This window comes from Heterodontus francisci, unplaced genomic scaffold (assembly GCF_036365525.1).
Source record: "Heterodontus francisci isolate sHetFra1 unplaced genomic scaffold, sHetFra1.hap1 HAP1_SCAFFOLD_70_2, whole genome shotgun sequence".
Taxonomy (NCBI): Eukaryota; Metazoa; Chordata; class Chondrichthyes; order Heterodontiformes; family Heterodontidae; genus Heterodontus; species Heterodontus francisci.
In genome coordinates this window covers 2,223,583-2,249,089 of record NW_027141156.1, presented here as the reverse complement: position 1 = coordinate 2,249,089, position 25,507 = coordinate 2,223,583, and the positions used below count along the sequence as shown (strand labels likewise).

Below are 25,507 nucleotides of genomic sequence, written 5' to 3'. Positions count from 1 at the left end.
CGTGATGGAAGACAGGAGCAGGGCTTTCAAATGGATTCTCATTGTTCACAGATCATCTTATCCAATCCGGGGAGAAACAAACAGGTTTGAATTGACAGAACATTTCCCATGACTTCCCAGTGCAGTTCACAGTAATGAAGTACTTTTGATTTGTAGACACTGCTGTATGCCAAGCAGTTGATGGGCATCTTTTTGAATGACAGAACAGGTTCAAGCGGCCGAATGGCCTACTGCTGCTGCTATTTCCTATGTTCTCATGTTCATTGTGGCAGGGTGAAAGTACCAGAACTCCCTTCTGTGCAGCCCTGGAGGAGCACTATACAGACAGCAGCCGTTCAAGAAGACAGCTGACCAGCACCTTTTCAAGGGTAATTATGGATAGGGAATATCGTTAGCCCTGCCAACATCACCCATATCCCGTGAATGAACAAATAAAAAAAGAAATAGAGGTGCAGCATTCCCATTGTATATCATGGTCCCCATTTTACTGTTTGAACGTTTCTGCCAACTGCTCGTATAGCGAACTCTGAATAAGGCTCTGTATTCAGAGAATAGAGATACAAGAGACATTCATTTGTTAAACATGTGGTGCATTGATACATCTTAGTTTAGTGCAAACTAACTTGAAAATAAATCGGCTGACAAAAACAACTCAGTCCAGTTTCGTTTCAGTTCAATAGTCTGAGATGACTCACCTGAACAGATAACACTGGCGTCATTTTCATGTGAGCAGCTAAACTGATCCCAGGATGAAACAGGACAATCCCAGAAGTGGGTCTCGTTCCCCCGGCACCTGTAGTTCTCCTTCCACACTGGACCGGCTCCTTTCCCAAATTGAGCTCTTCCGGGGGTTGCGGTTGCTGTGCCGCACTGAAGGTGCTGACAGACCACGTTGGCGTCTTCTAAACCAAAATAATTATCACACAGCGTCCCCCAGTGCTCTCTGTATTGCACTTCCACCCGGCCGGAGCATCGGGTACCTTCAGATACCAGTCTGAGTGCTTTGTGATCTAATTAATAATAATTATAATAATAACAATAATTGTATTAACAAATAACAATAATGCCGCAATTAGCCTAGTTACACTGAAAATAATTTTAGGTGGATTCACATTTTATCTGGTTACAGCTGAATTGGAGCAATAACTATTAATACCAGTACTGTGATTATTACTACTTCTGCAGCTACTACTCGCTAAATCACAACTTCTACTATTACCTGCATCACTGCTAATATGTTTTATTATTTTACTAGTGCTACTATTGCGATGACACGCCTTCTATTACTGCTGTTAATACTATTGCTGCTTCTACTCCTGTTCGCTCCAGAATTACTGGTACTGCTATTACTGCAACTATTGCTGTTACTATTACTGTTACTATTACAGTTACCATTACTCCTATCACTACTACCTGGAACAAAGTTACAGAAATCAACAATTCTGCCTTGAAGCTGTCCCTCCACTCAATTAGGTCATGACTGAACGGTCCTCAGCTCCATTTTCCTGCCTTTACTCTATATCTGTTGATACCTTTTCCAAATAAGAACCAAACGATCTCAGCCTCAAAATTTACAGCTGCCTTTTGGGGAAGGAAATGCATGACTTCCGCAATTTCTTTTTTTAATGTAAATGTGCTTCCTAATTTCACTTCTGAATGGCCTGGCTCCGATTGAAGATTGTGCTCCATGTTCTGGATTCCGAAACAACAGGAAATAGTTTCTTGGTATCTACTCATCGAATTATGTTATCGCTTTATCTTTCCAATTGCATAACCATCAACTTTCGAAATTCAGGGGTAAACAATCTAAATGTTTCAAACTTGCCCTCACAATTCAACCCTTTTATCCCTGAACACCCAAATCCATTTGCTCGTTTATAGTTACTGGACTCACAGCATTAGGAAAATATTTCATTTATTTTTTTTTGATCCATAATGTATGCCTTCATACTTCCCGCAATGACCTCCGCCTACCGCAGACCCGACCACTCATTTGATCGGTCTGTGCCCCATTGTAACTTTATAATTGCATCTACACAACATATTGTGCTTCCTAACTTATTTATTTGGGTGAACCTGGTCGTATGACTCTGTATCCCTTCAATCATCAGTTAATATGATGAAAAGCTAAGACCGCATACAGATCTCTGAAGAACATTACTTGTCTCACCCTTCGAATCAGTTATTCACTTTATCCGTCATCCCTGTGTCTTACCTTTTAACAAATTACCAACCCACATCACAAGGTCACCTTTAATCCCGTGCACTCTATATATTTCTGCCAATGATCCTTTAGGTGGAACCTTATCAATTGCCTCTTGGAAGTCCATATGGATAGCATCAGAAGACACTGACTTATCCTCCTTGTTAGGAACTTCCTCAAAAATTCAACGGCACATTTTAAGCTTTAATAGAATCAGAGAATGATACAGCACAGGAGGAGGCCATTCGGCCTATTACGTCTGTGCTGGCTCTTTGAAAGCGCAATGCCAATAGTCCCACTCCCTTGCTCTTCACAGCGTTGCAATGATTCCACTTCAACTATTTGTTCAATTTCCTTTTGAATGTGATAGTTATTTTTGAATTTGTTTCCACAACCATTTCCAGCAGTGTAATCCAGATCAGAACAGCTCGCTGAAGATTTTATTCCCCGATGTCCCTTCAGAATCTGTAGTGAATCACCTTAAATCTGTGTCTGCTCATTACTGATCCTTTGTTCACTGGAACAATGCAATGTTCGTTACTCTAACAAACTCTTTATGATGCTGAACAACGATACCAAATCTTCCCTTAACATTTTCTGCTCTAAGGGGAAGAGGTCCAGATTCTCTTGTCTCCCCACAGAACAGCAATCCCCGCCTAAACATAATACTCTGGAAAATCGCCTCTGCACGCTCCTCGGACTTGATGTAGTTCCTAAAATGTTCTCTCGAAAATTTGAGACGATGCTCCAGCTGGGCTTATCATTCTTTTATAAGTGATCACCATAACTTCCCTTTTTTAACTCTATTAATAATGTCCAGGAACTCCTATGCCTTTTAACAACATTCCCGTTTTTTTCCACAGTCAATGAGAAATGCACGTACACCCTCTGCTCTCGATGTTTCTGCAATACCTGTACATTTTTATCATTTCATTTACATTAACTCTCCTCATTCTGCCCACGAAAATCAAATGAATTAAAAGCAATTTACCTTTAACTGATCAATACAGACTTTAACTTAATAACACATATTCGTCCAAATGACAATGATTTTTCAGCCGGATTAGTCTCTCCAATTTTCTCCTTCAGTGTCGTTAAACTCAGTGACCTGTAGTTGCAGGGTACACCCCTCATCTCTTACTTCCGTTGGCTTCCTTTTCTACTGTTTACATGTTTATATAAATACATGTGGGTTCATTTTTATTTTGTACACTAATCTATTCTTCCAAACTCTGTATGAACCTTTTACTTCCCTATTCAGTTCTCCCTGTAGTTTTTGTATTCCGATTGAATTGCCACTGAACTCAGAACGTGACCTTTATGATAAGCTTCCTGTTTCTGCTTAATTTTCAACTCCATCTCATTAGTCATCCGGGAATCTCTGGTTTCGGACTGCCTACCTTTGCCCCGACTGGGAATGTGCCTAGTCTGTATCCAAACTATTTCCTATTTGAATTCACATTTACTGTCTTACCTGCCAATTACTAATGTAATGTTTGACCTGTCAATTTCCGATTCCAATCTATCTCAGCCAACTCACTGCCTCACAGATATCCGGCAATTCTCAGGGTTTTAGTGAACCTAATACATCACAAGGACAGTCAGCAGTCCCAATATCCTCTTTATCCCCTCTGAATAAATACCATCTCGTCCTCGCGCACTTGTTAGTTTTGAGTCGAACATTAAGCACGTTCACCACGAAGTTGAAGAAATGTGATAAGAAACGCTGTTTTAAAAACTTCCCATTTATCAAGCTGGGAACGTTTCTAACATGTCACTGTCTATCAGAGGTGGCAGCACAATATTTGTCGGTTAACCACTTTGTTTCCATTACTATCGGAGTTTGTACCTGAACAGATTACGCCAACGTCACTCTGGTGTCCGCAGCCAGGTGGACCGATAACAGGCCCTGACCCTGCGCCGAAGTGAGCATCAAGCGGTGCTGCTACTCCAGAGCCACAACCGAGCTCCTTACAGACAACTTCCGTATTCGGTAACGACCAGGAACCATTACCACAAACTGTGCCCCAGGTTCCGTTCCAGTAAATCTCCAGTCTGCCCGCACAGGGACTGTTTCCATTCGTCAGTCTCGGCTTGACATTTCCTGGGAATTATATGTTAGCAGTGAGTATTTTAAGGAGCTTGATATTAAAAGTTGGTTGGAGTTTCCGTCATCTTATCAATTATCCGATTTCTCTGTTTATTTATAGTCAGCTGAAAGAGCACTGAACATTGTGACCATATTGTATCCACATGTCACATGTGAGGGAAATTACTTACGTCATCAATTTCTATCGCGTGGCAATGTATTTTTAAAGATAATTTCGCCCATTTTCTGGTTTTCATCTGAAAATTGAGTTCAGGTACTACAGCATAATCGTCACCAAGAATGTCAAAGATTGATGAATTTAAATCGAAATGACGCAAGCGAGAGGACACATCTATTTATTGTGGACAGGTTATGTGTTTAGCTCACGCACACAGACCAATCTCCAGCATACCAAATAATGAGAAGTCTTAGACTAAATCATCAATTACGAAGTAATCAGTTTCTGAAAATTCAATGGCGATATGGATAAAGACCTGAATAAATTAGGGTGGATACAATGAGTTATCCAGGAGCAGCAGATCCCAGATCATTTCCGGTCCTGTACATCTGGGTACTTACTTGGAAGGAGAATTGTTCTAAAATAGTCACCAGGGATATTAATGTCAATTCACATTGCTAAATACGGGCATTTTTCACGGATAGCCATTTTGCCTGGGGCAATATCCCACAACCAGCAAACTTTTTAAAAAGCCAATTAATAGGCATTGATAGTGACTGGGCGAGAACTATGGGTCAGAATTGCGGGAGAATTATTTCTCTGCTCCTTCTCGAGCAGTTCCATAGGATGCTCCTTATTTTGTTAGAACTATTTACAGTTCTTCGAGCCTGAGATTCTGTCACTGTTGTTTCAACAGTGATCAAAAGAATGGAACATACAGTAGCGGTGGGATCTTACTGTGCAGTTTCCTCCCGTGATACACAGTACCCGCTGATCCATTACTCCTGCTCCCCGATGCTGAGAAACCTCTGCTGCTCCCCGATGCTGAAAAACCTCCGCTGCTCCACTGTCTCTGCTTCACAACATGTTTACGAATTCCAATCTGGAGCCAAGCGAGCAGCGCAGGCGCACAGCCGGGCTGACAGCGCATGCCCGGTAGCGGCTGCTGGGTTGATGAATGGAGAGTTGGATTGAGATTGTGACATTTCCAGCGGTTCCGCTCATTCACTGGGTAAATCTCAATGGAAACTGCTCTGTCTGTATTGTAAATGTGCTAAGTATTTACTGCTCCCGTTGGAGAATTTTGATTAAACATAATACTAATGATATAATTTTAACAAATAGTGATTCCAATATTTTAAATAATATTAATTCTAACCGGAGAATACTGGAATTATTAACTTTTGACTTTCCGGGAACGGACCGTCCCGGATTATTTTACTTCTGCTTTTTCCCAGAATCCATCAGCCGCGGCTGGAGATGAGAGACTGAGAAAGATTTTTACCTGAGCAGATGACGCCGGCATCATAGGAGTGTAGCAGGGGATAGTGACCCCAGTGAAATGACTCACAGTCTCGCAGAGCGGTCTCGGTCCCGTTGCACTCTACATCCGTCGTCACAACGTGTCCGGAGCCTTCCCCAAAATGAGCTCCGCCTGGTGCAGAGACCGCGGTCCCGCAGCCCAGCTCCCGACACACAACAGCGGCGTCCAGCAGGTCCCACAGATCATGATCCACAGTTCCCCACTGTCTTCTGTAGTGAATCTCCACTCTGCCAGCACACCGATTGCCCCCATTCACCAGTCTCAGCTTCACCGCCTCTGTAAAATATCAAAAATATCATCAACCGGTTACAGTCTATTAAACCCACAGGTTCCCAGCACATTGACCCTCCCCATTCACCAGGCCAGAGGGGAATCAGTGTCAGACTGTGTCCAGAACCCGAATAAAACAGGGAGTAAATATTACACATGGCAAAAAGGATAGGGAAATTATAATAAATGGTGAAAATGAGCAGAGAACCGGGAGACAGCCGGAAATTCCAAGCAACACAACAGCTCCAATGTGATCCGGTTGGCGATGGCTGAGAATATATTTCACATGTCGAAGTGGACAGATGGGCGTGGTTGTAATGATCACATGTTTACCATGCTCTGTACTGAATGGCCGAACGCAGTGAGATCCCAGCACCACGAAAGATCAGAACAATTGCAAACTCACCCACCACAGCCAATAAACAACGGGCTGGATGGTCATGTGACGTCGATGTCAGCGCTGATTGTTGAGGTGGGCCTTTGGGAGCAGCAAGAGTGACAGTGGAGCTGATCCTTCACACTCTGCTCTTCAGAGACCCTCTGTTATTGTACCTCCACATGAAGGCAGCAGCCGACTATCAGCTCGAATTAAAGAACTTTAGTAACACTGTGAGGGACAAACTCCCTTTCTGACTGAAAACCAGGCAGCGGGTTAATCGGTAACCAAAAAGACACTGAGGTTGGCTCCCAAGCTTAATATGTAATGAGATTGATAACAGCAGAGAAATAGCAGACAGTGTGAAAATAAAGGGCGATTACCTGACGGGTCAAGCTGACTGTTCCCAGGTCTGCCTGAAATGAGAAGTTGAAAATTAGAATTCACTGGGGCACGAATTGAATGAAACTCTCAGAAAGAAAAGACACAAATGCAACTAACTGCAGGGTCATTATTCCCGTCAATTAGCGGAACAAATTATACCGGGATCTGTGATTTCATCTGCTCGTCAATCTTTAAACCAACAATACAATTTCTGCAGCGAATTAATATTGGCAATGGGCCAAAATTTATCCATAATTGTTTCCACATAAACACACACTGACACCCGGATACACTCTCGTCTTGTGGTGACGGTAGGTGGGCTCCATGTATTACCAGTGTGTAAGTGCCCTGAGAAGGTGGTGGTGATTGTCCTCCCCCTTATTGTACCTCCACATGAAGGCGGGGTCCACATAGGCACCAACGACATAGGTAGGAAGAGAGATGGGGATTTAAGACAGAAATTCAGGGAGCTTGGGTGGAAGCTGAGAGAGAGAACAAACAGAGTTGTTATCTCTGGGTTGTTGCCCGTGCCACGTGATGGCGAAGCGAGGAAGAGGGATAGAGAGGAGTTGAACACGTGGCTGCAGGGATGGTGCAGGAGGGAGGGTTTTGGTTTCCTGGATAATTGGGGCTCTTTCTGGGGTAGGTGGGACCTCAACAAACAGTATGGTCTTCACCTGAACCAGAGGGGTACCAATATCCTGGGGGGGAGATTTGCTAGTGCTCTTCGGGGTGGGGGGGGGGGTTTAAACTAATTCAGCAGGGGAATGGAAACCTAAATTGTAGTGCCAGTGTACAGGATGTTGAGAGTAGTGAGGTCAGGAAAATGGTTACAAGGACGCAAGAGGGCACTGGCAAGCAAGAACCTGGTTTAAAGTGTGCCGACTTCAACGCCAGGAGCATCCGGAATAAGGTGGGTGAGCTTGCAACATGGGTTGGTACCTGGGATCTCGATGTAGTGGCCATTTCGGAGACATGGGTAGAGCAGGGGCAGGAATGGATGTTGCAGGTTCCGGGATTTAGATGTTTCAGTAAGAACAGAGAAGATGGTAAAAAAGGGGTGGGGGGTGGTGTGGCATTGTAAATCAAGGAGAGTATTACAGCGACAGAAAGGACATTTGAGGACTCGTCTACTGAGGTAGTATGGGCCGAGGTTAGAAACAGGAGAGGTGAGGTTATCCTGTTGGGAGTCTTTTATAGACCTCCAAATAGTTCCAGACATGTAGAGGAAAGGAAAGCGAAGATGATTCTCGACAGGGGCGAGAGTAACAGGGTAGTTGTTATGGGGGACTTTAACTTTCCAAATATCGACTTGAAATACTATAGTTCGAGTGCTTTAGATGGGTCAGTTTGTGTCCAGTCTGTGCAGGAGGGTTTTCTGACACAGTATGTAGACAGGACAACCAGGGGCGATGCCACATTGGATTTGGTACTGGGTAATGAACCCGGCCAGGTGTTAGATTTAGAAGTAGGTGAGCACTTTGGTGATAGTGATCACAATTCAGTTAGGTTTACCTTAGCGATGGGCAGGGACAGGTATATACCGCAGGGCAAAAATTATAGCTGGGGTAAAGGAAATTATGATGCGATTAGGAAAGATTTAGGATGCGTAGGATGGGGAAGGAAACTGCAGGGGATGGGAACAATCGAAATGTGGAGCTTATTCAAGGAGCAGCTACTGTGTGTCCTTGATAAGTATGTACCAGTGAGGCAGGGAGGAAGTTTTCGAGCGAGGGAGCCGTGGTTTACTAAAGAAGTTGAAGTGCTTGTCAAGAGGAAGAAGAAGGCTTATGTTAGGATGAGACGTGAAGGCTCAGTTAGGGCGCTTGAGAGCGACAAGCTAGCCAGGAAGGATCTAAAGGGAGAGCTAAGAAGAGCAAGGAGAGGACACGAGAAGTCATTGGCGGATAGGATCAGGGAAAACCCCAAGGCTTTCTATAGGTATATCAGGAATAAAAGAATGACTAGAGTTAGATTAGGGCCAATCAAGGATAGTAGTGGGAAGTTGTGTGTGGAATGAGAGGAGATAGGGGAAGTGTTAAATTAATATTTTGCGTCAGTATTTACAGTAGAGAAAGAAAATGTTGTTGAGGAGAATACTGAGATGCAGGCTACTAGGCTAGATTGTATTGAGGTTCACAAGGAGGAGGTGTTATCAATTTTGGAAAGTGTGAAAATAGATAAGTCCCCTGGGCCAGATGGGATTTATCCTAGGATTCTCTTGGAAGCAAGGGAGGAGATTGCAGAGCCTTTGTCCTTGATCTTTATGTCGTCATTGTCGACAGGAATAGTGCCGTAAGACTGGAGGATAGCAAATGTTTTCCCCTTGGTCAAGAAGGGGAGTAGAGACAGCCCTGGTAATTATAGAGCTGTGAGCCTTACTTCGGTTGTGGGTAAAATGTTGGAAAAGGTTATAAGTGACAGGATTTATAATCATCTTGAAAAGAATAAGTTCATTAGAGATAGTCAGCAAGGTTTTGTGACGGGTAGGTCGTGCCTCACATAACTTATTGAGTTTTTCGAGAAGGTGACCAAACAAATGGATGAGGGTAAAGCAGTGGATGTGGTGTATATGGATTTCAGTAAGGCGTTTGATAAGGTTCCCCACGGTAGGCTATTGCAGAAAATACGGAAGTATGGGGTTGAAGGTGATTTAGAGCTTTGGATCAGAGATTGGCTAGCTGAAAGAAGACAGAGGGTGGTGGTTGATGGCAAATGTTCATCCTGGAGTTTAGTTACTAGTGGTGTACCGCAAGGATCTCTTTTTGGGCCACTGCTGTTTGTCATTTCTATAAATGACCTGGAAGAGTGTGGAGAAGGGTGGGTTAGTAAATTTGCGGATGACACGAAGGTCGGTGGAGTTGTGGATAATGCCGAAGGATGTTGTGGGGTACAGAGGGACATAGATAGGCTGCAGAGCTGGGCTGAAAGATGTCAAATGGAGTTTAATGCGGAAAAGTGTGAGGTGATTCACTTTGGAAGGAGTAACAGGAATGCAGAGTACTGGGCTAATGGGAAGATTCTTGGTAGTGTAGATGAACAGAGAGATCTTGGTGCCCAGGTGCATAAATCCCTGAAGGTTGCTACCCAGGTTAATAGGGCTGTTAAGAAGGCATATGGTGTGTGGGGGATCGAATTTCGGAGCCACGAGGTCATGCTGCAGCTGTACAAAACTCTGGTGAGACCGCACCTGGCGTATTGCATGCAGTTCTGGTCACCGCATTATAGGAAGGATGTGGAAGCTTTGGAAAGGGTGCAGAGGAGATTTACTAGGATGTTGCCTGGTATGGAGGGAAGGTCTTACGAGGAAAGGCTGAGGGACTTGAGGTTGTTTTCGTTGGAGAGAAGGAGGAGGAGAGGTGACTTAATAGAGACATATAAGATAATCAGTGGGTTAGATAGGGTAGATAGTGAGAGTCTTTTCCTCGGATGGTGATGGCAAACACGAGGGGACATAGCTTTAAGTTGAGGGGTGATAGATATAGGACAGATGTTAGAGGTAGTTTCTTTACTCAGAGAGTAGTAGGGGCGTGGAACGCCCTGCCTGCAACAGTAGTGGACTCGCCAACCTTAAGGGCATTTAAGTGGTCATTGGATAGACATATGGATGAAAATGGAATAGTGTAGGTCAGATGATTTCACAGGTCGGCGCAACATCGAGGGCAGAAGGGCCTGTACTGCGCTGTAATGTTCTAATTCGAAATATCAGGTTATTAATATATATTAAAAGGAGCAGTCATCCCAATTTCGACACAGTGTGACACCACGACACACTTCCCTCCAGTCTCAAAAAACGTCGTTCACAACTAAATTATCTTTTCTCTTTGCCTGATATTTTATCCAACGCCTTTTGAAAGTCCATGTACATAATAGCAACTGCAAAACTCTCAACAGAGCTCTTCGGTACTTCAAAGAACTCAATCAAGCTTATTAAATCAATTTACCTTTAACTGATCAATGCAGACTTTAATTTAATAACACATCGTCTTCCAAATGACAATTAGTTTTCAGCCAGTTTATTCTGTCTAAACTGTTCTCCATCAGTGTCGTTAGACTCACTGCTCTGTAATTGCAGGGTGTACCCCTCATCGTTAGCTTCTTTTGACTACCTTTTCTCCTATTTACATGCTTATAAAAAGACAATTGGGGTCTCTTTTATGCTAAACACTAATCTATTCTTCCAAACTCTGTGGGACCCTTTTACGTCCCAATTCATTTCTCCCCATAGTTTTTGTATTCAGATTGAATTTCACTGAATTCCGAACGTGACCTTTATGATAAGCTTTATTTTAAACTCTATTTCTTTAGTAATCTGGGAATATCTGGCTTTGGATGGCCTTCCTTTTCCCCCGAGTGGGAATGTGTCTAGTCTGTATCCAAATTATTTCCCATTTGAAATCGCATTTATTGTCTTACCTGCCAATTGTAATAATACCTGTAATACAATACCTGTAATGTTTGACCTGTCAATTTCCGATTCCAATCTATCTGAGGCAGGTCACTTTGCCTCAGAGATCTCTGGCAATTCCCAGGGGGTTAGTGAACCAAATACAAGACAAAGACATTCAGCAGTCCCAATATCCTCTTTATCACCTTTGAATAAATACCACCTAGTACTCGCGCACTTGTTAGTTTTGTGCCGAACATTCAACCTGTTCACCACGAAAGTGAAGAAATGTAACATGAAACGCTGTTTAAAAGCCTCCCCTTTCTCAAGATGGGAATGTTCCTAACCTGTCACTGTCTATCAGAGGCGGCAGCACAATATTTGTAGGTAACCACTTTGTTCCCATTACTATCGGATTTTGTACCTGAACATATTACTGCAACGTCACTCTGGAGTCCGCAGCCAGGCGGACCGAACACAGGCCCTGACCCTTCGCCAAAGTGAGCATAAAGCAGCGCTGCTGCTCCAGAGCCACAACCGAGCTCTTTACAGACAACTTCCACATTCAGTTGCAACCAGCAACTGTGCCCCAGGTTCCATCCCAGTAAATCTCCAGTCTGCCCGCACAGGACTGGAGGACAGCGAATGAGGTACCATTATTCAAGAAGGTCAGCAGGGATGGCCCAGGTAAGTACAGGCTGGTGAGTCCAACATCAGTGCTTGGGAAACTATTGGAAATAATTCTGAGGGACTGGATTAATCTCCACTTGGAGAGGCAGGGAATAATCAGGGATAGTCAGAATGGCTTTGTCAGGGGAGTTCCTGTCTAACCAACTTGATTGAATTTTTTGAGGAGGTGACGAGATGCGTAGATGACGGTAAATCAGTTGATGTAGTGTACATGGACTTCAGTTAGGCTTTTGATAAGGTCCGGCATAGGAGATTGGTTAGGAACGTAAGAGCCCATGGGATCAAGGGCAATTTCGCAAATTGGATCCAAAATTGGCTTCGTGGCAGGAGGCAGAGAGTGATGGTCGAGGGTTGTTTTTGCGAGTGGAAGCCTGTGACTAGTGGTGTACCACATTGATCGGTGCTGGGATCCTTGCTGTTTGTAGTGTACATTAATGAATTAGAAATGATTATAGGAGGTATGATCAGTAAGTTTGCAGATGACATGAATATTGGTGGTCGTAAATAGTGAGGAGGAAAGCCTCAGATTACAGGACGATACAGATGGGCTGGTAAGATGCATAGCTGTGGCAAATGGAATTTAATCCTGAGAAGTGTGAGGTGATGCATTTTAGGGGGACTAACAAGGCAAGGGTATATATAATGGATGTTAGGACGCTAGGAAGTTCAGAAGGTCAGAGGGACCTTGGTGTACCTTTCCATAGATCACAGAAAGCAGCACCAGGGACATTACGATGGAGCTGTATAAAACGATAGTTGGGCCACAGCTGGAGTACTGTGTACAGTTCTGGGCACCACACTATAGGAAGGATGCGATTGCACTGGAGAGGGTGCAGAGTAGATTCACAAGGATGTTGCCTGGGCTGGAGCATTTCAGCTATGAACATAGACTGAGAAGGCTAGGCTTGTTTACATTAGAACAGAGAAGACTGAGGGAGGATATGATTGAGGTGTACAAAATTATGAGGGGCATTGGTAGGTTAGATAGGAAAAGACTTTTCCCCTTAGCGGAGGGGTCAATAACCGGGGGCATAAATTTGAGGTAATGGGCAGGAGGTTTAGAGGGGATTTGAGGAAAATAAGTTTCACCCAGAGGGTGGTTGGAATCTGGAATACACTGCCTGAAGTGGTGGTAGAGGCAGGAACCCACACAACATTTAAGAAGTATTTAAATGAGCACTTGAAACGCCAAAGCATACAAGGCCAAGTGCTTGAAAATGAGACTAGAATTGTAGGTGCTGGATGGCCGGCACAGTTACGATGGGCCGAAGGGCCTGTTTCTGTGCTATATGAATCGATGACTCTATGAGGGGCTGCATCAATCACCAGTCTGAGCTTGACATTTCCTGGGAACTATATGTTCGCAGTGAGCATTTTAAGATGCTTGATATTAAAAGTTGGTTGGAGTTTGCGCAATCTGATCTATAATCCAATTTCTCTGTTTATTTATAGTCAGCTGATAGAGCCCTAAACATTGTGATCATATTGTACCCACATGTCACACGTAAGGGAAAGTACATATGTTATCAATTTCTATCGCGTGGCAATGTAAATTGTCAATTATTTTTAAAGATACTCTCGCGCATTTTCTGGTTTTCATTTGAAAACTGATTTCAGGTACTACAACATAATCAGCAAGCAGAATGTCAAATGTTGATGAATTTAAATCGAAGTGACACAAGCGAGAGGACACGTCTATTTATTGTGTGCACGTTAGGTGTTTAGCTCAGGCACACAGACTAATCTCTAGCATATCAAACAATGATAAGACTTAAACTGAATCGTGAGTTACGAAGTAATCAGATTCTGAAAATTCAATGGCAATATGGATAAAGACCTGAAGAAATTAGGATAGAGACAATCAGTGATCCCCAGCAGGTCCCCTGATTTTTGCCGGTCCTGGACATCCGGGTACTTACTTGGAAGGAGAATTGTTCTAAAATAGTCACCAGGGATATTAATGTCAATTCACATTACTAAATACGGGCATTTTTCACGGATAGCCATTTTGCCTGGAACAATATCACACAACAAGCAAATTGTGTAAAAGCCAATTAATGTGCTTTGATAGTGACCAGGCGAGAACTATGGGTCAGATTTGTTCCTTATCGACAAGTTCCAAAGGATTTTCTTAACTGATTAGAACTATTCCCAGTTCTTGTAGCCTGAGATTCTGTCAGAGTTGTTTCCATATTGACATTCCGTAGCAGTGGGATTTTGCTGTGCAAGTTTCTCCCTTGCTACACAGTAACCGCTGACACATAACTCCAGCTCCCTCCATGCTGAGAACGTTCCCTACCCTGCTTCCGAGTCTCAGCTTCACAACATGTTTAAGATATGAGAATATGAGATCTGAGGCCAAGCGAGCAGTGCAGGCATACAGCCGAGCTGACAGCGCACGCTTGGTAGCGGCTGCAGGGTTGATGAATGGAGCGTTGAATTGAGATTGTGACATTTCCAGCAGTTCCGCTCATTCAGTGCGGCTTTAGGGAAAATCTCATTGGCAACTTCTCTGTCTGTATTGTAAATATGCTGAGTATCAGGTATATTCTGCCCCTGGTGGAGAATGTGTATTAAATATAATACCAAAGATATATTTTTAACAAACAGTGATCTTAATATTTTAAATAACATAATTTTTAACCGGAGATTACTGGAATTATCATCTGAATTTCTGGGTACTGACAGTCCCAGATTAATTTACTTCCGCTTTTACATGGATTCTATCAGCTGCGGCAGGAGTTGAGAGATTGAGAAAGATTTTTACCTGAGCAGATGACGCCGGCATCATTGGAGTGTGATACAGAATAGTGATCCCATTGATATGACTTGCAATCTCGCAGAGCGGCCTCGGTTCCGCCGCACTCTACATCACTCGTCACAACGGGACCAGAGCCTTCCCCAAAGTCAGCCCAGCCCAGTGCCACTTCCGCGGTCCCGCAGCCCAGCTCCCGACACACCACAGCGGCATCCGGCAGGTCCCACAGATCATGATACACAGTCCCCCACAGTCCCCTGTAGTGAATCTCCACTCTCCCAGCGCACCGATTGCCCCCATTCACCAGTCTCAGCTTCACTGTCTCTGTAAAACATCAGAAATATCATCATGCGGTTACAGTCTATTAAACCCACCGGTTACTAGCACATCGACCCTCCCCATCCACCAGGCCAGAGGGGAATCAGTGTAAGACTGTGTCCAGAACCTGAATAAAACAGGGAGCAACTATTAAAAATTGCAAAAAGAGGAGGGAAATTCTAAGAAACTGTGTAAACGAGCAGGGAACCGGGAGACAGCCGGAAATTCCCACCAACCCAGCGGCTCCAATGCGATCCGGTTGGCAATCGGTTCAGAATATATTTAACCTGCAGAAGCAGGCATATCGGCGGTGCTGTAATGGCCACATGTTTACCGTGCTCTTTACTGATTGGCCGCACACTGTGATATCCCAGCACCAGGAGAGTTAAGAAGAAATTGCAAACTCACCCACCACAGCCAATAAAACCCGGCTGGATGGTCATGTGATGTCGATGTCACTGCTGGTTGGTGAGCTGGGCCTTTGGGAGCATTAAGTGTGCCAGTGGAGCTGATCATTCACACTCTGCTCTTCAGAGACCCTCTGTTATTGAACCTCCACATGAAGGCAGCAGCCGGCTCTCAGCTAGGTAACAGTGTGAGTGGAGCTGATCATTCACACACTGCTCTTCAGAGGCCATCTGTTATTGTACCTCCACATGAAGGCAGCAGCCGGCTCTCAGCTGGGTAACAGTGTGAGTAGAGCTGATCATTCACACTCTGCTCTTCAGAGACCCTCTGTTGTTGTACTGACACATGAAGGCAGCAGCCGGCACTCAGCTAGGTAACAGTGTGAGTGGAGCTGATCCTTCACACTCTGCTCTTCAGAGACCCTCAGTTATTGTACCTCCACATGAAGGCAGCAGCCGGCTCTCAGCTAGGTAACAGTGTGAGTGGAGCTGATCCTTCACACCCTGCTCTTCAGAGACCCTCTGTTATTGTACCTCCACATGAAGGCAGCAGCAATCTATCAGCTGGAATGAAAGGTCTTTATTAACACTGTGAGGGACACACTCCCTATCTGACTGGCAACCGGGCAGCGGGTTAATCCGTGATCAAAAAGACGCTGAGATTGTCACCCAGGCTAAATATTTAATGGGTTTTATTTAAGCAGAGAGATAGCAGAGAGTGTGAAAATAAAGACCGATTACCTGACGGGTCAGGCTGACTGTTCCCAGGTCTGCCTGAAATGAGAAGTTGAGAATTAATGTTCACTGGGGCACAAAATGAATGAAACTGTCAGAAAAAAACACTCAAATGCAACTAATGACAGGGTCACTTTACGGAAGAAGTTATACCGGGATCTGTTTTAATTTCTGAAAACCGAAAATACAATTTCTGCAACAAATTAATATTGGTAATGGGCCAAAAAAAATCGAGATTTGTTTTCACATAAACACACACCCTCTCTCACTCCTTGTCTGACGGTGGGTGGGCCCCATGTATTACCAGTGTGAAAGTATTACTAGTCTGAGAAGGCGGTGGTGATGGTCCTCTCCCTCATAGAATCTTCCAATGAAGCAGCATAGAAAGACGCCATTTGGCCCATGTTGTCTATGCTGTCTCTTTGTAAGACCTGTCTAATTAGTCCCACTCCCTTTCCCCATCGCCCTGTAAATTTGTGCTGATGATGCTCTGACCATTGATGACCCGTGTGTAGGTGCCCTGAGAAGAGGCTAGCGATGGATCCGCTTTTAAACCCGCTTGTGATGGCAGTCTCAGTGAATTCAGCTTTCTGGTCCAATGTTCATGCCGGGATGGGAACATAAATTAAATTAAATCGATCTCGATGCCTTTTAGTTAACTGAAAATTCTTCCCAGTGGAACTTTCAAATTTATGTAAAGGTGTATTTTGGTTTTTCCACCATTTAGTTAATTTATAACTTCAGCAAACAAAACAAGATGAACGGTCTGTCAGCGTCCTAACTCCGTGCTGACTGAGTATTACTAAGTTCCTGCTGTTGTCATTATCTGGTAACCTATACTCGCCGACTTGCCCTATTCTTTTACCCACTAATGATGTTCAAACTATCGTTCTCCGGTTTACTGGTTAAGCGTTTCTTCATTTTTAAGAATGCAGTCAGTAGGTTGACCTGTTCCCAATCCCCCTGGTGTTAATATGTGTCCCATGCATCGTTGTCTCTTTGAATACTCTGCTGATATACTATAGACAACGGGAAATCGATTCCTGTCCTCAGCTGTGCTTACAGTTTCCCAACTATAATCTCACAGGTCTCTTTATGCAGATAGTTCCGCAATGTAAATAGTGTGTGACTTCTGCCCAGTCCTGTAGCCTCAGAATTCCTACCAACATCCCTGGATAATAGTCAACTCCCGCAAATTCCCCTTTTCCAGTGACCAAATGACAGACGAGTTGGAATAATCTTTCTGTATTTACTGAAAAACGGTTCCAACCTCAGTGCTTCAGTAGAGTCCGTGAATCTTCATCAATCCACTCAGTCATTTCCTGTAATCTTCATACATTTATCATTTTAGCCTGTAACCACCCAGGTCACGCCTCTTTCCTTCCCGCCCCTCCACCACCACCTCCCCACACACACCCCCGGCCCCCATATAATCCAATGGTTCAAGGAGAAAGCCCACCAATACCTTCTTAGGAAAACTAGGGATGGACAATAAATGGGTGCAGAACAATATCGCCAAATGACGACAGTGGTTCATGAAAACATCCCGCCATTCTCTCTGGCTAAGTAGGGTTGTTCAGTAAATTCTGCCTGGCCAGTGAGCTCATATCCCGAAAATGAATCGAAACAATCTGTAACCGAGACTCCAATACTTGCCTGTTCATCGAATTTATCTCTTACTGTTTCAGATAAATGTTCAGTCGTTCCCCTTTCTCAATCATTACTATTTTCCCATTTATCTACCCGACTCCTCATATCTGCTGATCCCTCGATTTTCCCTCGTATCCTTCCTCACAGATTCTAACTGCTCTCATTGCTGTTCACGAAACATTTTGAATGCATTTCTTAGTGTACCATCACAAAGTTACTTTCCTGATGTTTAGATAAATACATTTATCAAGTTAATTTCTCATTTTATACTCCACTTAACTTACTATTGTACCGCAGTACCACAAACAGTAATATGGAAATATTAATTATAAATCACAATACACTCCAAGGAGGTGAACTGAAACGGGACAAATGTGGAACATTCAAAGCCCAGAATTTAGCCTCTTGAATGATTTACAAAACCATGACAGGCGTAGTTTAGGGATTATAAAATGTAGTCAATCCGGAGAGTTTATAAGTACATGCTTCTCATGGCAGATTATTGCATTTAATTATATTACTTAATTTAATAATATTATCTAAAATTATTTTAGGTCTAATTTGAATTAATTTCACAATTAAGCGAGATCTTGTGGATTCAGAAGCATATTAATTGATAGAATCACATTTATTGTCGCATTACCTGGAACTATACTCCAGGGAAAATTTTGTCACTGACACCGCCCTCAATGCAGCCCAGTCTCCGTCAGTCATGGATGAACTGGACGAACAGCCAACAAAATCAGAACTCTGTGCTGCCATTGATTGTATAGGCAGTGGTAAAGCCCCCGAAGTGACGGCATTGACCCTGAAATAAATCAAGAGTGCCAAGCCTGCTATACACTCAGCACTCTATGAACTGCTTTGCCTGTGCTGGGATGAGGGAGCAGTATCACAGGACATGCACGATGCCATTATCATTACCCTCTATAAGAACAAGGATGACAGCGGTGACTGCAACAACTACCATGGAATCTCCCTGCTCAGCATAGTGGGGAAAGCCTTCGCTCGAGTCGTTTTAAACAGACTCCAGAAGCTGGCGGAGCATGTGGACCCTGAGGTACAGTGCCGCTTTCGAGTAGAGAGATCCACCATTCGCCAGCTACAGGAGAAATGACGTGAACAACAGATGCCCCTGGACGTTGCTTTCATTGATCTCACCAAAACTTTTGACCTCGAATGCAGACGTGGTCTCTTCAGGCTACTAGCAAAGATCAGATGTCCACCAAAGCTACTAAGTATCATCACCTCATTCCATAACAATATGAAAGGCACAATTCAGCATTGTGGTGCTTCATCAGACCCCTTTCCTATCCTGAGTGGCATGAAACAGGGCTGTGTACTCGCACCTACACTGTTTGGGATCTTCTTCTCATTGCGGCACTCACGTGCGTTCAAGTCTTCAGAAGATGGAATTTTCCTCCACATAAGTTCAGGTGGCAGGTTGTTCAACTTTGCCCGTCTTAGATCGAAGAGCAAAGTACGTAAAGTCCTCATCAGGGAACTCCTCTTTGCTGACGATGCTGCATTATCATCTCACACTGTAGAGTGTCTGCAGAGACTCATCGACAGGTTTGTGGCTGCCTGCAACGAATTTAGGCCGAACCATCAGCCTCAAGAAAACGAACATCATGGGACAGGACGTCAGAAATGCTCCATCCATCAATATTGGCGAACACGCTCTGGAAGTGCTTCAGGAGTTCACCTACCTCGGCTCAACTATCACCAGTAACCTGTCTCTAGATGCAGAAATCAACAAGCGCATGGGAAAGGCTTCCACTGCTATGTCCAGACTGGCCAAGAGAGTGTGGGAAAATGTCGCAATGACACAGAACACAAAAGTCCGAATGTTTCAAGCCTGTGTCCTCAGTACCTTGCCCGATGGCAGCGATGCCTGGACAACTTACGTCAGCCATGAACGACGTCTCAATTCATTCCATCTTCGCTGCATCTGAAGAATCCTTGGCATCAGGTGGCAGGACCATACTCCAACGCAGAAGTCCTCGAGGCGGCCAACATCCCCAGCATATACACCCTACTGAGCCAGCAGCGTTTGAGATGACTTGGCCATGTGAGCCACATGGAAGATGGCAGGATCCTCAAGGACACATTATGCAGTGAACTCGTCCCTGGTATCAGACCCACCAGCTGTCCATGTCTCTGCTATAAAGTCTGCAAACGCGACATGAGATCCTGTGACATTGACCACAAGTCGTGGGAGTCAGTTGCCAGTGATTGCCAGAAAAGACAGAAGTGCAAGGCGAGAGCCAACTGTGGAACAGCCCCGACAACCAATTTTATCTGCAGCGCCTGTGGAAGAGTCTATCACTCTAGAATTGGCCTTTGTAGCGACTCCAGGCGCTGCTCCACAAACCACTGACCACCTCTAGGCGCTTACCCATTGTCTCTCGAGACAAGGAGGCCAAAGGCTAAGCTTCAAACCACAGGCAAAGCACCGGACAGAAGGAACTCACATCAAACAATCAGTTTATGTACGTCAATAGCATTATCAGTAAATATTAACAATCTATCTCCATAACACATCAGCTAGTGCCTGAAGAAGCATTACCAGCGTTAGAAATAACCAAACACACACCGAACATTTACAGAACCGAAACAAATTGTTCTGGGCACTGTCTGTTGAATTTCAATTTGCAAACGAATTCATAATTTGTTCCACAAGATGTCCAGAGTATGGGACATGTGGAATAACATAAATGGACTTAATAGGAGTAGGAGTAGTTCATGCTGCCTACTCATACTACTCCGCCGTTCAATAAGATCATGACTGATCTACTGCCCCAAATCCACTTTCCCGGCCTTTTCCCAGAGATTGGGAAACAACTCCGGATCTCCCCTTAAACATTGTATCGCACGATACAAAAGTATGGGGAATGTGGAAAGAAATTCATAAACAATTCTGGATATTAAATACTGCATCAAATGTATGAATCATGTAGAAAGAGACTGAGAAACACTAATTATTACACGACACCGTGAATATAAATATATGAAATAGAAAGCATGACTTAATGTAAAAAACCTTTGTTTTGAAGATTATCACCGACTAAATAAAACTGCTCATACAGCGAATCGCTCTGAGATCAGGAGCATCATTTTTGGAGAGTGTAATTGATAATTCTATTAATAATCAGAACAAATGAAGCAACATTGCTTCCACCTCCAGTTAATATATTATACAATATTTATAGTCCTTTCTGAACATTCTAAATGCTGTACAAACTATTGAATCTAATTCTCTGTATCACACAGCACTTCACTGAGAAATTCCGGGACAGAAATCTTAATGTGGGATGAGTCGGCTACATGCAGATACCTGTATTCTGCATTTCTGACTCCCATACACTCAACTGTAACACTGACCACTTTCTACTTCCAAGACGCTCCATTTTAAACGCTTGATTAGAATTTTAACTGCTGTCTGCTGCGTCTCTACCCGAGCCATAGGAAAGAAAATAAAACCAACTGTTGCCGTATTTCTGTTCAATTATGGTAATAAACCTAAATTTAACTCAAATCTCCTCCAAAAATGCAATTAAATGTTAATCAGATGATTGATATTAGATATTTTGTACTGTCATCGACAGTTCCCGACGTGAGTTTGATTAAGTTAAAGTCAAACAGGACAAAATGTATTAAATGATGCATTTATAAATTAAAGACACTGTTTCAATATTCACTTTATAAATATGCACATTTCCTACAAATTGATTTTGATCGGCAGCCGATTGGTAAAATAAACGATTCAGGGAGTCATATGCATTTCATACTTTCTGTCCGTTCTATGGCTTGCAGAAAATATTCTTAAATTACCGTCAAAGTCAGGATTTTAGAATCGAATCGCTTTTTACAAAAACAAAAGAAAATTCATCACGGAAATATCTAATAACATTAAGGGAACGTTTCATTGTCGTCAACCAGCATTTGTTGTCGATAGACAATAATAAATTTAACCAAACCAGCACTGGAAACTGAATGGAGCCATTGACCGAAAAACTCCACAAAAATATCGAAAAGGTGGAAGGAGACTATTCAGGATATCTCATTAAACACTTCACTATGCTTTACATAAAAGGAGCATGTGGAAGGAGACTGTGTCACATTAATTATTACTCGATACTGTACATATGAGAAATAAGGTTTATTTCTTTATAAATAAATTTACAAAACAAAGTTCTACATTTTCAGGTTCATCATTAAGTAAACAACAATAAGCAGAAAATCCTCCGGAGATTTTAGAATATTCAGCAACATCATCTTTTGCAGAGGCTCTTCTCAATGACATTAATAATTAATGCTCAATTAAATAATATTGATGCTGCCTCTAGTTAATATATTATACAATATTTATAGATCATGTGCAACACTGTAACACTGAAAACGTCATTTAAAATATTTTATTTCATTCTGTACACAACATCGGGTCAGACAGCACTTCTACTGTGAAATACCTGGGACAGAAATGCCCGTGTGGGTTCAGTCGGCAGTAGATTTAGCTTTGACTGCTGTTCTAAAATCCCTGTGTTACCATCGACCACAGACTCTGAGACCTTCTATTCTCACTGTGATCACGTTCTACTGTGTTTAAATAATCTCCTTAGAATGTCAACTGCAGTCCTTTGTGTTTGTACAAGCACCGCAGAGGACGAAATACAACAAATTGCGGCAGTATTTGTGTTCAGTTTTGGAATTAAAATTATAATTTCTCACATGTACGACCTGGGAATTTAATAAGATGCAACATTTTCCAAAAACAATGTTTTCGAAAAGCAACAGAATGGATAATAGTTCCCTGTTTAATACTGATAGAATGTAAAATCAAACCAACAACCTAAGATCCGTATTAAATGTGAATTCTATAAATCAGATAAACTATTTCAATATTCACTTCATACTATAGCAATTAATAATTGAAAAAAGCATGCCTGCTTAAAATAGTGATTCTGATCAACTTGCGATTTGAGAAAAAGATACAGGGAATCATGTGTGCTTCATTTTTCTCTTTTCTATGGCTTGAATAAAATGTTCTTTAAATCATTCACAGAACAGGATTTTAATATCCAATTAGGTAAAATTCACGGAAATATAATTCGTTAAATACATAACGTATCTGGTAACACTGGGGCAAAGTTGCCCTGTCAATAAAACAATAATGTTTATTTTTATAGACAGAGATTAATAAATGGAACCAAACGCGCACTGGAAATAGTGCGAGACAGAATGGAGCCATCGACAGAATAAAACTATAAATATATCGAGCGGTTGGAATGATATTGAGGATCAATATCTCTAACTCATTGTACGCTACATGACACTGCGTAAAAATATGGGATTGGTAAAACTTAACCAAGTTTAGACACTGTACATATAAATGGTGGAAATAGGGTGATGAACTTAACATAAAAGTTGCTAATTTGGAAGATCATCACTAACTAATCAATAGTGCGGAGCAAAATCCCCAAGGATTTAAAAACTTTCAGTAACACCATTTTTGCAGCTTGCAGTTGATCATAATTATACTAATAATTAAAACCAATTGAAAAATATTGTTTCTATTTCCAGATGAGATGTTATTATAGATTTTGTATAACACTTCAACACTGAACAAACTATTTTAAAATATTTAGTTCCATCAACTGTATCATTCGGAGGTTTGGCAACACTTGTATTGAGAAATTTCTGTGACAGAAAAGTGTGTGGGGGTTCAGTCGGCAGTCGATGTAGTTTTGACTGGTGTTCTACACTCAGTAAGTAAACTTACACCCAGACTCTGATGTACTCTATTCAAACAAAAACCGCACTATACTTCTCTCAGGCTCGCTTTAAATAATCAGATTAGAATTACAATTCCAGCTGGCTGTGTCGCAGGAGAAAAAAATAAAGCAAACTGCCGCCGTCTTTGTGATCGACACACATCTCAACTGGGAATTTAAAATACCCGTTAATGAAATGTAAAATATTCCAAACTGGTTTACTGTCACCAAAACAATATTACTGTCAGCAGCAGCTCAATTGGCAGCACTCTCGCCTCTGTGTCAAGAGCTGGTGGGTTCAAGTCTAATTCCAGAGACTTGAGCTCAAAATCTGGGCTGCCACTCCAGCACAGTACTCAAGGTGTGCTGCACTGTTCAAATGGGTTGTATTTCGGAGGAGAAGTTAAACCCATGTCCCGTCTGCACTCTCAGGAGCACTATTTGGAAGAAGGGCAGGGGAGCTATCCCTAGTGCTCTGGCAGATGTTGATCCCTCAACCAACATCACACAAATATATGTATATTATTCTGGTCATTATCACATTGTTGTTTGTCGGAGCTTGCTGTGTGTAATTTGGCTGCCGCGTTTCCTACATTACAGGGTGGACAACACTACAAAACAGTACTTAATTGGCAGGGAGGCTCTTTGGGACGTCTTGACCGTCGTGAAATGCGCTATATAAACGTAAGGCATTTTTATATAAATGGAGGTTTATTGCTATTTGTAATTGATAGAACTTAAAATGGAAACAACCAATCCAAAATATGTATCACATGAAACTTCTACAAATTATATAAACCATTTCAATATCTATTTCACACCTTCGCAATGAATCACAACTGTAAATAAAATAGAACCGTTTTCTGTAAGTTTATCCCAGACACTGAAAGATTCTATTCTAACAGCGAAGTGGCTATTTTCTAACAGACTCAGTTTAAATAATCCATTAGATTTTCAACTCCATTCTGCTCTGTCTGTTCGAGCGACAAGTAGAAGGCAAAAACCAAGTTCTGATATTTCATTAAACTCTGCACAAGGACATTAAAATGTATAAAGCATTAATTACTTTCTACATCACCTGACTATGTTCTGTAATAAAGACGCTAATCATATTAATGATGCACATCTTTCAATAATAATCAGTATATAATCATTTTTTCAGTGAAATAAACAGTTATTTCCAAAAATAGCAGAATACATTCAATAATCCGGAACTCACAGTTCAAAAGCTGCAGTAGGAACAGGGTTAGGAAGGACCACAGCATCGTTCTGGCACAGGGTACAACGATGAGTACAGAACATTAACCGAACGCTGCTATTAGACACTGAGAGCTCCCACTAGCAGCTTCTGACACTCCGGCTGTTGTGGTAGTTAATCCTTTGATAGAATTTTCTACAGAAGCCAATGTTTCCTTCCAAATAACCAATAGGTGTTAACTTGTGTGAACTGTGAATTACAGTCTGGTGCAATGCACCAATGAGAAGAAATGTGACTATTTATGGATACAATGAACACAGGTTCCAACTAACAGCCTATCCTGCGAGGTCAATGATGTGCGATACTGTGAAAAGGAAATGGCGTCCAGATCATAGAATCATAAATGCACAAGGAAGGCCATTCTGCTACTTTAGTCAGAGTCGTCCCTTTGAAAGAGCTGTCTGATTTATTGTCACATACGTAGATTTTTCTCATACCTCTGCAAGTTAGTCCATTTCAAGCACTTGTTCAATTATCTTTCTAAAATTCCTCTGGAATCTGATTTCATCACACTTTGAGGTCGTGCTTTCTGGATCTTAACAAGCCTCTGTGTGAAAAAATGTCTCTTCATTATCCCTTCAGTTATTCTGCCGGTTCTACAGAAGGCCTCGGACCCAGGCCCAGTGCTGGAACCCCAGAGAAGTGCGAGCTGAGTCGGGGTCACAGGAGCCAGCCCGTAAGGCCCTGGTGAGAGGGCCTGGGCGGT

The 25,507-nt window shown here is 42.6% G+C and overlaps 1 protein-coding gene across 5 annotated transcripts in view; it reads right to left on the bottom strand.

Annotated features, from left to right (window-relative positions):
* Positions 1–24,844, bottom strand: part of LOC137362314 (deleted in malignant brain tumors 1 protein-like) — a 42,837-nt gene extending 17,993 nt beyond the window's left edge. For 2 of the 5 annotated variants that reach the window (XM_068026720.1, XM_068026722.1), the window contains exons 1-7: positions 24,763–24,844; positions 16,126–16,158; positions 14,669–14,983; positions 6,824–6,856; positions 5,756–6,070; positions 4,053–4,307; positions 696–1,010 (exon numbers count right to left, since the gene is read on the bottom strand). In XM_068026720.1, coding sequence (XP_067882821.1) covers positions 696–1,010; positions 4,053–4,307; positions 5,756–6,070; positions 6,824–6,856; positions 14,669–14,983; positions 16,126–16,158; positions 24,763–24,808 — 1,312 coding nt within the window. In that variant the 5' untranslated portion in view covers positions 24,809–24,844. Of the gene's footprint in view, positions 1–695; positions 1,011–4,052; positions 4,308–5,755; positions 6,071–6,823; positions 6,857–14,668; positions 14,984–15,033; positions 15,105–16,125; positions 16,159–24,762 lie in introns of all 5 variants that reach the window. The other 3 variants (XM_068026721.1, XM_068026725.1, XM_068026723.1) reach the window with 3 other exon arrangements.
* Positions 24,845–25,507: the final 663 nt, after the last annotated feature.